The sequence below is a fragment of the Chionomys nivalis genome, chromosome 1 (genome assembly GCF_950005125.1).
Source record: "Chionomys nivalis chromosome 1, mChiNiv1.1, whole genome shotgun sequence".
Lineage (NCBI taxonomy): Eukaryota > Metazoa > Chordata > Mammalia > Rodentia > Cricetidae > Chionomys > Chionomys nivalis.
Window position 1 is genome coordinate 74,051,379 of NC_080086.1, and position 13,850 is coordinate 74,065,228.

The 13,850-nt window shown below is 39.0% G+C and overlaps 1 protein-coding gene across 4 annotated transcripts in view; it reads left to right on the forward strand.

Annotated features, from left to right (window-relative positions):
• Positions 1-13,850, forward strand: part of Ctnna2 (catenin alpha 2) — a 1,144,480-nt gene that overhangs the window by 1,028,200 nt on the left and 102,430 nt on the right. For all 4 annotated transcript variants that reach the window (XM_057766952.1, XM_057766959.1, XM_057766967.1 and 1 more), the window contains 3 exons: positions 1,892-1,984; positions 2,897-3,053; positions 12,930-13,130. In XM_057766952.1, the coding sequence (XP_057622935.1) occupies positions 1,892-1,984; positions 2,897-3,053; positions 12,930-13,130 (451 nt within the window). The remainder of the gene's footprint in view (positions 1-1,891; positions 1,985-2,896; positions 3,054-12,929; positions 13,131-13,850) is intronic.

Sequence of the window (13,850 nt, forward strand, 5' to 3'; positions counted from 1 at the left end):
CCAGTCATGGTACACGGCAGCTTCTACACACTCATGTTAATAGTTATTCTTTAATGACTCACTCAATACATATGGAAGACCTGTATTGGGTACTGAATTAGTTGCTGGCAATGTACAATGAATAAACATACAGAAAATACTGGGTGCTGGAGACATGGTTTACCCTGTAAGAACTTGTACTGCTCTTTGAGAGAACCCAAATTTGGTTTCTAGCACTCGCATAGGGTGCCGCCTAAAACTGCACTCACTGGGGGATCTGACACCTCTGGCTTCTGCAGGTACATGTACTCATGTGCACACACACACACACACACAGATACACAAACATATTCTTAACTAAAAGTAAAATAAATCTTTGAAATACTAAACTGCAGAATAGAAACCATGAAATACAGCTAAAGAAAACTGAGCTTGGTAGACCTCAGTATTAGCCCATGTATAACTTTTCCAAAGCTATGTGCCCTGTTGCACTTGGTGTCCTTTACTGTGAGTATGAGGTACTTGGCTTTTCTCAGTTTTATTTTAAAAACTCACAGTATTGGGGAAGGCTCTCAGAAGAATTTTAAATATGGGTGACAAAAAAACTAGAGGACAATACTTGCAACTCATTGGAGCTATAATTTTGGCAGTTTATATTCCCATTGCAAAAAACATAAAGTGTCCCCCATCTTTCTTACCAATCTTCAAAAAGCAATTCTTACCCTGATGGTGCACTGAAGTCATTTTGGAAAGTATTCCTACTTGACCATCCACGTGTTCCCAGCTACCGATGTGGACACACCCCTCTGCCTGCAGATAGCAGGCTAGAGGTTAAACTATCCATTCCAGCTCTGCCTTCCACCCACTTTCCTGCACTGCCCAGCTCAGGTTTCTTTCACCTTAGGAATTATGCAAATGTGTGGTCATTTTAATTTCCTTGAGCATTAGGGGATCTGCCAAAAAACAGATTGTTTTAGAAACCAGAGACACTCTGAGTACAAAATGAATGTAGCCCAGAGGTGCCAGGGTACTTTTCTTCTGCTAGTCACTTGTTTTGCTTGTGCTGCTCCCAGCCCACACTGCCGCTCTCCTTCCTTTTAGCCTCTCTAATCCTCAATCTTCTGTCTTCTTGACAACAGTCTGATGGGATGGATCAGAGTTTTAATGGCAGCTTTGTGTACTGTTGACCTTGGCCAATCAATCTGACCTTGTATTATCAAGTCTCACACCTTGATGAGAAAAAAAATAACCTAAATAGGCCTGCTTGTTCTGGGAAGTTGACATATTTTTTTGTTTTATTTTTGCTATTTTAGATTGTTTAATGTTCTTGAAAAAATAAATATGTATACTTTATTGGTAGATTTGAGCTATATAAAGTCATACTGTCTTTCTATACACCAGTCTTATCTGTTCATGGGGGCATTGCACTGGGCAACTGGTAGACTGGAAGATGTAGATTCCTTTTGTAGAGAGCTTTAATTTGGGATAAGTCTTTTCAATGCAAATCATCACATGTAGCATTTCTCTCACTGAAAGAATCAAGGATGGATGCAGTCAAGTATGTCGTATTCTTTACTGAATGATGAGTGTTTGGGGCTCATAAGAAAGTGAGCACAAATCCAGGAAGTGCAAAAGAGAGACATGTCTAAAGTACGTCATTTAAAAACAATACTTGTGTAAACTATACTTGAGGATCTTGAAACAGCAGTTTCTTCTTGGCAGTCTACTCTCCTGTTAAACATACCTGAATTAACTAAGTGGTATCCCAGGGTTGAGCACAGCCGAGTGACCTTATTACACTTGTGGTGGGATGCTGGAAGTGAATAACACCTTTCTGAAAAGCACAGGGTCACACTTCCTTTTCTTTCTCTCTTTTTCAACTCAATTTTCACTTGACTCTTCTTTCACACAGGTTGCCAATTTGGCCTGTTCCATCTCTAACAATGAGGAAGGGGTGAAATTAGTCAGGATGGCAGCCACCCAGATTGACAGCCTATGTCCACAGGTAAGTATCCTTCACTTTGCTTTCAAAGTCCCTTGGTATCCTAAGAGTCATGACTCCCCTATACAGAACCCCTCTCTCTTTACATTCCCCCCCAATCCATTGCACTGTGGCATGCAGGTATGTGTATGTGCACATGCATATGGAGTCCAGAGGTCCACTTCTATTATTACCTGCATTATTATTATGTATTTTTATCAAATGTCTCTTAGTAGATCTGAAGCTCATGGATTTGGCTAGGCTAACTGATCACTGTGTCTCAGAGATCTACTTTCTGCTGCATCCTGCCAGGCCAGGTTATAGGTGTGTGCTGCCACTCCTGACTTTTTATGTGCTCTAGGCTTCCAAGCTCAAGCCCTTGTAGAAGTCACTTTATCCACCATGCTGTCTCCTCAGCCACTTAGAGCTCCATTATTTTTCAACTGGAATATGTTAACTGCCAATCCAGAAGCATTTAAAGTTTTACCTTTCTCAAAAAGAAATTCCAACCATTAAGTGTATTCAGGATTACAGTGGCAATTACCACCATTCTTTCTGCTATTGACTTTATTCTGTTTGTTTGAGGTTGTGGTTTAAACATTCTACATCTATTTACCTTATCTCAATAAGTAAATTATAGGCTTGCACATGCAGAAAATAAGGGATATATTTCTCACTTCTGTGCTAAGAAAATTAGACTTGTCCAGCAAACACTCTTTGAAGTCTGAAGCTAATTACTGTATCTTCAAAAGAAGCAGCAAAACGTAATGGTGGCTTCTAACTTCGTTTGTCTTTAGTGTTTCTGATTGTGCTGAATAGTGACAACTCATTTATCTGCAGTAACTTCTAGGTCTGGGGTTCCAACCTGTGCTTTGACCTGCTTGTCTCGCTTCTAGAGAATGTGATCTTCAGGACCCTGTGTTTTTTAACCAACAGGTCATCAATGCTGCCCTCACCCTGGCTGCCCGGCCACAGAGCAAAGTTGCGCAGGACAACATGGATGTCTTCAAAGACCAGTGGGAAAAGCAGGTCCGAGTGCTGACTGAGGCTGTGGATGACATCACCTCCGTGGATGACTTCCTCTCTGTCTCAGGTAATCACCTGCAGGCCTCTTCTCAGAGAGCTGGAGGAAGCTAACAAGATAAGAAATATCTCAGCAATGATATAGGTTTGTGATTCAAGGCCTCTCTTTGGCCTTTGAGTTTTCAATCATCCTAGCAAATGTGATTACAAAACCCTCTTGAAAAATCCTTATCTCAAGACACCGAGTGGGGCATTCAAGGGAAAAGCTCTAACTTTCTGATGAATAGATTGTAACAAAGAGCTTACAGTCCATTTTAGATTTTGCATTTTTTTTTTTGTTAATCGGGATGAATTCTCAGCATACCTACACTACCCATATACTTGAAATGGTTAATTTACTTCACTTATGTTTTAAAATAGACAATTACTTATTCTGTTACAGTTATGTGAAGAAATTCACATTGTTGACTCTATAATACAACCTGCAATTACTGAGAAAAGAGTCTCCATGAAGGACTGACTACCTTCGGTTTTCCTGTCAGTATGTCTATGGGAAATTATCTTAAATTAATTGATATGGAATGTCCAGCCCATTCATTGTGGGCAGTATTATTCCCTACCTGTACTGTATGAGAGTGGGAAACTTATTCTAAACACAAGCAAGCAAGTCAGCATGTGTGTACCCATTTACCTCTGCTTTTGATTGTTGATTGTGACTAGTTTAATGCATTCCTGCCTTGACTTCCCCACAATGATAAACTGTAACCTGCTATCTGAAATAAGTCTCTTTGTCCTCAAGTTGGTTTTGTCCGGGTATCTTATATAGCAACAAAAATAAAACTAGAACAGAAAGTTTTGCAAGTGAGGGCTTGTGATGAGACAGGTAGAATTACTAGCCTCATAATGAACCTAGGGCATTACAAAGATCTACATATGTACTTGTGAAGATGTCTAACTAACGGACTGAAAGAACACAGTGGCACTCACCACTGTAATTGCAACTTTCTTCTCTATGAACATAACCATGCTGGAGGAGGCTAGAAAATCCTGATGATGATGAAGTCATCCTGAGTTTCAGTGAACTTGATCAGTGCCGTTTCAGGATTTGGCTACTTGCCAGCAAATGGGCATTTTTTCCAAGGAGATTTTTGACTGAGCATGTTTAGCACCACTCTATCTGAATGGATTCAATGGAGAGAAGGTCATGGCAAACACCATCCTTGATTATAAGGTGCTGAAATTATTCTTGAAAATTCTAATTGAACAGGTTCTTCCCACAGGTGTGTGGGACTCACACCCAGCAGCTCACACAGCACTTGTGACAACTTTACCTGCCCTGGCAAGGGGCTCTGAGTCCTGAGAGAGGCAATTCTCTCACTGATAATGAGAAGCAGGCTGCCATCAGGACAGGTGGCTGCAGTTGTGGAGATGCTTCAGGCAGAGGGTGCTGGGCTTGTTCTTGGGTACTTTTCGCTTCTTGTATGTTCTCCTTTTCATGAAGAAACTGAATTCATATGGCAGCCTGTGGAAGAGGCTTGTCAGAGAGCAGGGAAGTCTAGAGATCTCTAGATCTAACAGGTAATCAAAAAGCCAAGTTCTCGACAATGGAAGCAAGACAAGGCAAATGGAAAAACCAGCTACCACAGGCTCAGGGTCTGTGATGTGCCTGGTTCTCTCCTGTTTACTTCAACTCTCACCAAAACTCTATAAAATAAGTATAAATATTTACTAGTGTTCCTTTGAAAAATGTTAAGTCATCGAGAGGTTATGTAGTTGTAATTAATGAGGTCCATGATATTTAAGTGCCCAGCTAGCTCAGTTGGTATAGCATGGTACTCTTAATTCCAGGGATGTGAGTTTGTACCCCACGTTAGTCACAATTAACAAGGTCCATGGTAGCCTGGAATAAAGGATAACAAATATTTATTTGGGGAAAAACTCACAATAAGGGTAGACAGTCATGGACATCTATGAGAGCTGGAAGCTGTGAACACAACTCCGACCACCACCAAGAGGGCAAGCATGCTTTTTGTCTGTGCTTATCTGTCCACAGGGAGTACTTCAGACCACGTCCTAATGGGGTGGAACTCAAAAAGCTATTGGCTGAATGAATTCCCACAACAGGGGTAGACAACTCTGAAAAAAATGCATTAATATCCAGACTATCCTCTTTTCAGAAAATATACAGTGTTCTCAATAAATCGGGGAAGATTTGAAATTTCTTTCTTTCTTTTTTGTATACTTTTCCTCTTACACTTTAGCTCCTGTCTTCAGTTTTAGGATCCTCAAGTTTCAAATCTCTCACCTTCTTCCTTAGCTCGTCTTGTTTTCCATTCCTTAGATGCTTGGTTTTAGACAGTATACTAAAGTAGCTATTCATGGGTTTGACTGATTTAAGGATACAACATGTCACCATCCCTAGAGTATATGTTTGCTGATGGTTGAGACTTACCATTGTAAAAGCCACTCTGCACACACCTCATTGCTGAGAAGTGGTAAGAGGGGCTTGTTGACAATTAGAGAGCTGTGTACTGGCGAATGGAAGGGTAGTCTCTAATGCTGGTTTTGGTGACTAGTTACTTTCTAGTTTTGTTCCCCCAGAATGACTCCCAGTTAGAGGTAGGAAGCTGTTCACCAAGTCTCAGCTCACACACCACACCAATCCTAACACTTGCTAGAAAACTTCCTGTGAACTGCCTACGTATCAGTAGAAAGTATTCATCCACCACCCTGTCAGAGAGAAATCATTTCAGAACTCAAAAGTTTCCCCAACTTATTCTTTTCTTCAAATATGTGTCCAAATTTTTGTAAGATGAGAGAAGCAAGGCTTTGGGTGGTGGGGGGAGGGGTGTCTTATCTCAGTCTTTGTGAATAGCACCAAGCTTTCCTTAATTTTCTTCCCCCGAGGCCTGCCTCTTTGCCACCTTTCTTCCTGCCATTCCTTTGTGCATCTCATTATTACCTCGAACAAGAAAAAGCTTTGGCTCCTGCTGATAACACCGTGCGGTCCAACCCTAGTGGTACAAATGCTGCTGCATGCTAAGACAGGAAAATGAACAGGCACTGTCAGGGAGCCAGGTTGGCAGAGCCTGCTGGAGCATGCCTATGGAGTCAACAATCGGGCAGCAGGCACCTTTCTGTAGACAGAGTTTGACAAATACACAGGGCCCACTCTGTTCATGCTGATAGGCTCCGGACACAGCTAGATAGTTGAGGAAACTACTTTCCAACTCCTCTCTGTGTTGGAGTCAAACATTTGCATTGGTAAATTTCAGGTTTGACCCAAAGGTATTTTAGAATTATATCAATAGCATTTTGTGTATCAGTTTCTTCTTAAGGGAGTCTTCTGGCAGGAAAGTCAATATAAAAACAATACACATACTCATAGACACACTAACCCTTATACATATACTCAAACACATGTATTTAACATGCATACTCACACAGACTCACAAGTCACACATATACATGCTTTCAAGCACATATACAAACTCACAAATGTATATATACATGTACATATACATTATACACCTTCATTTCTGATGACTATAGTTTTTCCTTTTTTATTCCACACTAACTGAACTCATACATATGAATGTATACTTTGTTCATACAAAACACCACAAAATTGAAGAGCAATGAAGTTGGCAATTAACATCACAGGAGCACAACCAATGTTCTGTTATAAAGATTTGGGCTCATAAAAATGTGAACTGGCTGTATTAGAACATTCTAACCTTTCTCATTGAGCAAAAAGTACCCATTTTAATAGTTCCCTAGAATGAATGCCTTGGCATTAACTTTGTGACAGTTTAATTCTTAGGTTTGACTCGCAAAATTATAGAGAACTAAGATTTGTAAAAAGTCATTAATTCCACAATGGTCAAGACTTTTGTTTTTCTTTCCTTCTTCCTCCTCCTATCAAAAGCCAAAACCAAATAAACAAAACTCTAGGATCCGGAATTTGTTTTCTTTGGCGATATTCATGCTGTAACTGGTTTTGAATACGAACTTCAAAATAAGCTTTGTGGTTCATATGTTTTTTGATTGCCATTGATTTTGCTTTGTTAAGTAAAAAAATTGCAATTTTTTTTTCTGAAATATTAAAGGCTGCAAAAATCCAAAAGAGAATGTCATACAACTGTGGCAAACACTTGTTTTCTGGTGTTTAGAAACCACGCTTGGCAATTAGTGCGGTAGTTGTGGCACACAACAGGTTTTCTTCACTAAGCCACCTGTGGAGCACACTGGCCTTATTAGCCCTGAAACCCCTGCTCTTTTCTATTCAGAACAGAATTTCTCAGCTTCCTCTTCAAAATATTTTAGGATAAATGTACAAGATGGAGCTATTCCCTGAATGGACATGTTGACCCAGCCGCTCTTCCTTGAGTATATGCTGGGTGCATTATCTTGGCAGATATTCAAAATTGAATTCCATGTGTCTTCTGTCTTTAAGGAATTCACCACCCTCCTTGATGTACGTGAGGTGGATGTTATTCCAAGCACACTGGCCTCTGGTGTAAGGATGAAGAGAGTACAAGTAGAAGTTAGGCCAAAGATCCAAGAATCTATGAAGACACCAAGAATTGTCTTTTGACCCAAAGGTTCTTGTCGACATGGGCAGATGCAGCTCCTTCTCAAACACATTTCTGTCACTTAGATTAGCAAAATACAAATATATTTGAATACAGTATGACCTCAGTGATGTTTCCACACATATGCCATCAATTAGTATAATGCTATTATGAGCAAATTCTGACTAGATTTTAAATAATGGTCATTAGTAGTTGGATGAAGGTTGAGAATATCTGAGCAAACTATCTTAACATTTTTAAAAACTTAAATGCAGAGTGGTGGCCTGCACCTCTAATCCTGGCAATGAGAAGTAGAGGCAGGTGGATCTCTGTGAGTATAAGGCCAGCCTGGTCTACAGAGAGAGTTACAGGACAGCCAGGGCTACATAGAGACACTCTGTCTCAAAAAAAAAAAAAAAAAAAAGAAAGTAAGTTACTTAGTGAGAAGGTAGAAGAAAGTATTAATCATACTGTTTTTAATGATCTAATAAATTACCTGATTTTGTTGATTAAAAACATTTTTGTCATAATTCCATTTTAAGCTGCTTTCCTTAAAATGATCAAAGCTTTTTTTCTAAATAATAGTATGCTTCTTTTTTTCCTCCTGTATTTAATACATTAGATGCAACTTCCCAGTTTGTAAAATAATTAGAATTATTGTTTTTAAAAGCTCTGATAGCAATATAATTTATTGGATCATAAATGAATTTCTAATATTTTTTTTCTAAAAGTATTAGTTCTAGAGAGATTAACAACATAATTAGCAGGCTTTATTGCTTTGCAGTCTGTTGCAAAATATCATCTTTTCCAACAGCACAGAAAAGCAACAGCTAGCCTGTTCTTACACTGCTATATCATTTTCAGAATTATGTCAGTATGAACACATGTTTTGCACGGGAAACCCCTCCTATTCACTCCCTTTTGGGGGCCAGGGCAGTGTATGATTATTTCAAGGAAGCCATCTGCAGGAAAGGAGGCTTGTGGCAGTCAGCTTTTTGTATTCAAAATACCCTATATTTTCATGCGCATCAGCCTTTTCCTAGGGTGTCTACTCTGCTGAGTTCACAGGATGCAGTCTAGATGGCAGGAAGAGATGGTTACCAGGACATCCTTCATACAAATAAAATCGTCCTCCATCTACATTCTCACAATTTCACTTTGCTGTTTCACTCAAGAAAATATCAGCATTATAAAAGTTTGCTTTTGTAAGTTTAAGAGAGCTGATTACTAGCCAGCATTTACAGGTACCTTTCTGATTTTTTCATTCTAACATACACTTGAAATTAAAGAACATTAGAATGTAGAAAGAAAAAACCCAGGGCAGGTAAGATGACTCAACAGGAAAAGCACTCTCTATTCCACAAGTCTAGTGACCTGACTTTGGTCCTTAGGACCCTTGTAAAGGTGAAGGAGAGAATGACTCCACAGAGTTGTCATGAACATGTTGAGCCTTGATTTCTCTCTCAGATACAATAATAATAATAATAATAATAACAATAATAATAATAAATTTAATAAACTAAAAAGGAAACAATGATTTGAGTGGGGTAATATAATAATATGAGATTGAAATTAATGTTTATTTGTGTATAGCAGATTATGTTGACTGAGGTTTCTCTCCCACCTGGTCCTGCAGCCATTCAGCACCAAAGAAATACACAGACGTCTACATTAGTTTTAAACTTAGTTTTAAACTTTTAAGCTTAGGCTCCTTATTAACTAATTCTTACATCTTAAATTGGCCCATTATTCTTGTCTATGTTAGCCAATGGCTTGGTACCTTTTTTGGGAAGGCAGTCACATTTTGCTTCTTCTGAGGCTGGGTCATGACTGCAGACTGCATTTCCCTCTTCCCAGCACTCTCATTGCCCCACCTCTACTCCCTGCCTGGTTGCCCCACCTATACTTCCTGCCTGGCTACTGGCCAATTAGCATTTATTTAAAATACAAGTGACAGGTACAGACCATTATCCCACTGCAAGATTATACCCAACAGTTTCTAAGCAGTACCCTAAGTAATAAAATCTACCTCTAAGTGCTTATTCTTTATTAAAATGATTTTAATTAATATTTTTCATATAATATGTTTTTATTATGTTTCCCTCATCCTTCCCTAGCTCTCCTAATTTCTTTCCATCAAATTCACGTACTCCCTCTTTCTCTTACTAGGAAAAGGACAAAAATAAAAACAAAAAACAAATATGACAAAAACAAGTAAAACAAACAGTCCACTTCCTTTACAAGTTTAATACAAGGAGTCCATTTTGTATAAGTTCACTACTTTTAATCATGGGGCCTACCCTGGAATGTGCTTGATATACCCAATAAGACTCTGTTGGAATAAACTGATTTTCCCTTTGCCGGCAGGTGTCAATAGCAAATAACTTCTTGGTTTATGGGGACCGCATATCAATTTCGTCTTTACAATACTAGAACCCTGACTGACTCAAACTTGTGGTCTTACGTGTGGTGCTGCCACAGGCTCTATGTGTTTTGTGCTGATTGCTTGGTTTAAAGTAAGTAAGAGAACTCTCCAGTGAAGCCTAGCGTTTGTCAGATACTCTATTCAATTCTCCTCCCATAGGAACTTAGAAATCAAAAGTAGCCATAGAAATTTTATAAATAGCTAATCATTCAACCCTTCTTCTAGTCATTGAATTTGGTTGCTATAATTTTCTAAGATTAGCCAATTACTTAAGACAATAGACAAGCTAGTTCTATTAAAATATGTGCTCATGGGTATGTCACTGTGTGTGTTTGTGTGTGTGTGCCTCTTAGTCTGCTCAGTGTTAAAACAGTATCATAAATCAGGTTGCTTATTAACAATAGAAATATCTTTCTCATAGTGTCAGAGGCTGAAATCAAAGATGCAGGTGCCTTGGGAGAGCTGCCCACTTAGACAATTGAATTCACTATTGTTCCACACAGTGGGAAGGGAGAGGGATCTCTCTGGCATATCTCTTAGAAGGGGGAGGGAAGTAACTCTATCGCCAGGACTCAGCCCTCACTACTGGTTTGCCTCCGAAAGTCCTTATTTCTTAATGTTAGAATATAGACAATGTGATGATTTCATCCATGCCTGGAAGTATAGGCCTACAATCCCAGTTCTTAGGAGGCTAAGGCAGGAAGATTCTGAATTCTAGATCTACCTTGGCCACAGTGTTGAGTTCAAGATCGTCAGGAACAACTTAGTGAAATCTTTTATGAAAACTGAGAACTGAAAATAAGAGCATTTGTGAGCCAGGTGGTGGTGGCGCACACCTTTAATCCCAGCACTTGGGAGGCAGAGGCAGGAAGATCTCCGTGAGTTCAAGACCAGCCTGGTCTACAAGAGCTAGTTCCAGGACAGGCTCCAAAGCTACAGAGAAACCCTGTCTCGAAAAGAGCATTTGTGGATTTAGGGTAGAAATGCAATGGGTAATGCCCTAGGTTCAATCTTCAGTACCACAAATAAATAAAAGTTAAAAAAATATAAAATATCCTTAAACTATATCTGCTTTCTAAGTATCTACCTAACCTTATTTGCTTCTTTTTTATGTATGTGTGTGTGTGTGTGCACATGCATTTGCATACATATGTCAAGGTAAACTTGTATGGATCTAAGCACAATTTGGAGCAGTCAGTTCTCTTCTTCCATCTTGTGGGTTTCGGGTATTGAACTAAGGTCACCAGGCTTGGTGGCAAATAATTTATCTAGACTGAGACATCTCACAGTCTCTACTTAGTTTTAAATGTAAATTAGAGTATAAGAATAATGAACTGCTTAAATTTTTGCTTGAAATTTCAATACATTGAAGTATGAGCATTCAGTTACTATAGTTACAGTTGTGCATGTGCCTGGGTATAATTTTCAGCTTCACATTACTTTTGTTTTTCTTTAGAGCACTGAAGTTTTGAGAATTTCCTTAGAATTTAGCTTTCAAAAATACCCCAAATACATAATTACAATCTAGTATTGGACAGAGAAGTGAAACAGGGCCCATTTGTTCTACTGTGAAAGTATGTGCTTTTCTATAGAAATAGCTCGATTCCTGCTTGCTCTCCTACTGTGGTCCTTGAAATGAGAACAGTGCTTGCCTTGACTGTAATCTGATAAAACACCACAGGCTGAACTGTATTTAATTCAAGGAAACTCTGTGATCATTTCCCATGAATCCATTTTTTCTGTGACTATACCTTCCATATGACTTTAGAAGATGGACCAACAGACTTGGCTTGCCCTACATTAATTTTTACATCAGTCCTCAATAAGAACATGGTCAACTATTCATGTGTCTATAACTTCAACTCTTTTTAGGTATAGATAATATTTCTAGACCAGATTGACTTTTTTCTAGCTATTTATGACTCTTACCCTCATTTTTATTTTATGTGGACATATATGTTTCTGAATGCATATATTTACACTATGAGTGTGCAGGTGTATGGAAAAGGCCAGAAGAGGTTTTTGAATTCCCAGGACTTGGAGTTACTGATGGTTGTGAGCCACTTAATGTAGATGTTCTGAATTGAATCAGGATTCACTTCAAGGACCACAGACTTAACCACCGAGTCTTCAGCCTCTGTCATGACAGCTCTTAAGAAGACCCTTCCTGGGCAATAAGTTTCAGTCTTTGAAACAAAATAAGGGATTACTTTCTCATCAGTAAGTCTTAAACTATGGAGTTCCTCACATCAGCCCCATTAGCATTCCCTGTGAATTTCTTTGAAACTTATTTTCCTAGATCTCAACCCAAAGCACCTATCCTAGTTTGAATTTCTCTTCCTGTAATACACACTTAGTCAAACACATCTTGGAGAGAAAAGAATTTATATACAAATCTTGATCCCAGTCTATCCTTATGGGAAATCAGGGCAGGGGTTCAAGGTAGGAACCTGGAGGCAGGAACCCAAACAAAATCCATGAAGAAAGTTGCATACTTGCTTGCTGTGGCTTGATCTGACTGCTTTCTTTTATAATTCAAGACCACTGTGCCCAGGGGTTGCACTGCAAAAAGTGTGCTGGGTCCTCCCACAATCAACCATCAATCAAAAAAATGCTCCACAAAGTGCTCACTGGCCTTTCTATTGGAGACAATTCTTTTTTTGAGGTTCTATTTACCAACATTGTTAAATTAACAAAAACTGAGCAGTACCGCTACTGAGTCAGAAACTCCCGAAGTCTCATCAAAGGATCAGTTTAATAACCCGCCTGGCTGGTGCTCAGGTATTACAACTACTGTTGTAATTATAAGAGTTGCCCTTTAAATACAATTTCATATTATCAGTTATGTAGTTGGATCTGCAAGGTGAACTGTTGAAATTGTTTTAGATTAGTTATTAGATTGTGAATAAGACAAGGTCATATAAATGTGTGTGTGCCCTCTCCACAGAAAATCACATCTTGGAGGATGTGAACAAATGTGTGATTGCCCTCCAAGAGGGGGACGTGGATACACTGGACCGAACAGCTGGGGCCATACGGGGTCGGGCAGCCCGCGTCATTCACATCATCAATGCAGAGATGGAGAACTACGAAGCTGGGGTATACACTGAGAAGGTGCTAGAAGCCACAAAATTGCTTTCAGAAACGGGTAAGCATGGCTAGTATACCTGCCCCAAATGTCAATGCTGTGATTTATTTTTATATCTGAACAAAATAGTTACATTTTATTCTACAATCCTTGATGGTTCTAATTTTTATGGATCATGAGAGGTATAAAAATATGAATGTTCTTCTTACTGGAGTTTGAATTTGAATAATAAGACAAAAACAATTCTATTAATTTCCAGGTATATATACCACTTTGTCATTTTCAAGTGTAATATTGTTTGATTCTTCCAAGGGTTTTATGAAATAAGCAGAGAAATTTTGAATTTTTTCCAAATTACAGCTGAGAAAGTAGATGCTTGAACCTGATAAGAGAGAGGAATGTGATTGCAAAGATAGAAAAAGGTTATACCTGATAGGAGGTTGGTGTAAGTGTGATATGAATTTCTAAAGCATATCATCATTAATTTCTTGAGAGAACTGAACCTGATGCACTTGAGCTAACCAATGGAAATCATAGAGGCACTAAACAGCAGTTCTCTAAACACAGTTCCTAATGTTGTGATTACTCCCAACCATAACATTTTCTCGTTGCTACTTCATAACTTACTTTTGCTGCTGTTATGAATCGTGATGTAAATATCTGGTAACCAGGATAGCTCCTATGCGACTCTCAAAGGGTCGTGACCACAGGCTCAGGACCACTGCTCTGGGAAACTGGATGTGACACCCTCAGAGAGACCTGACAGTGCTGCTGAGAGGG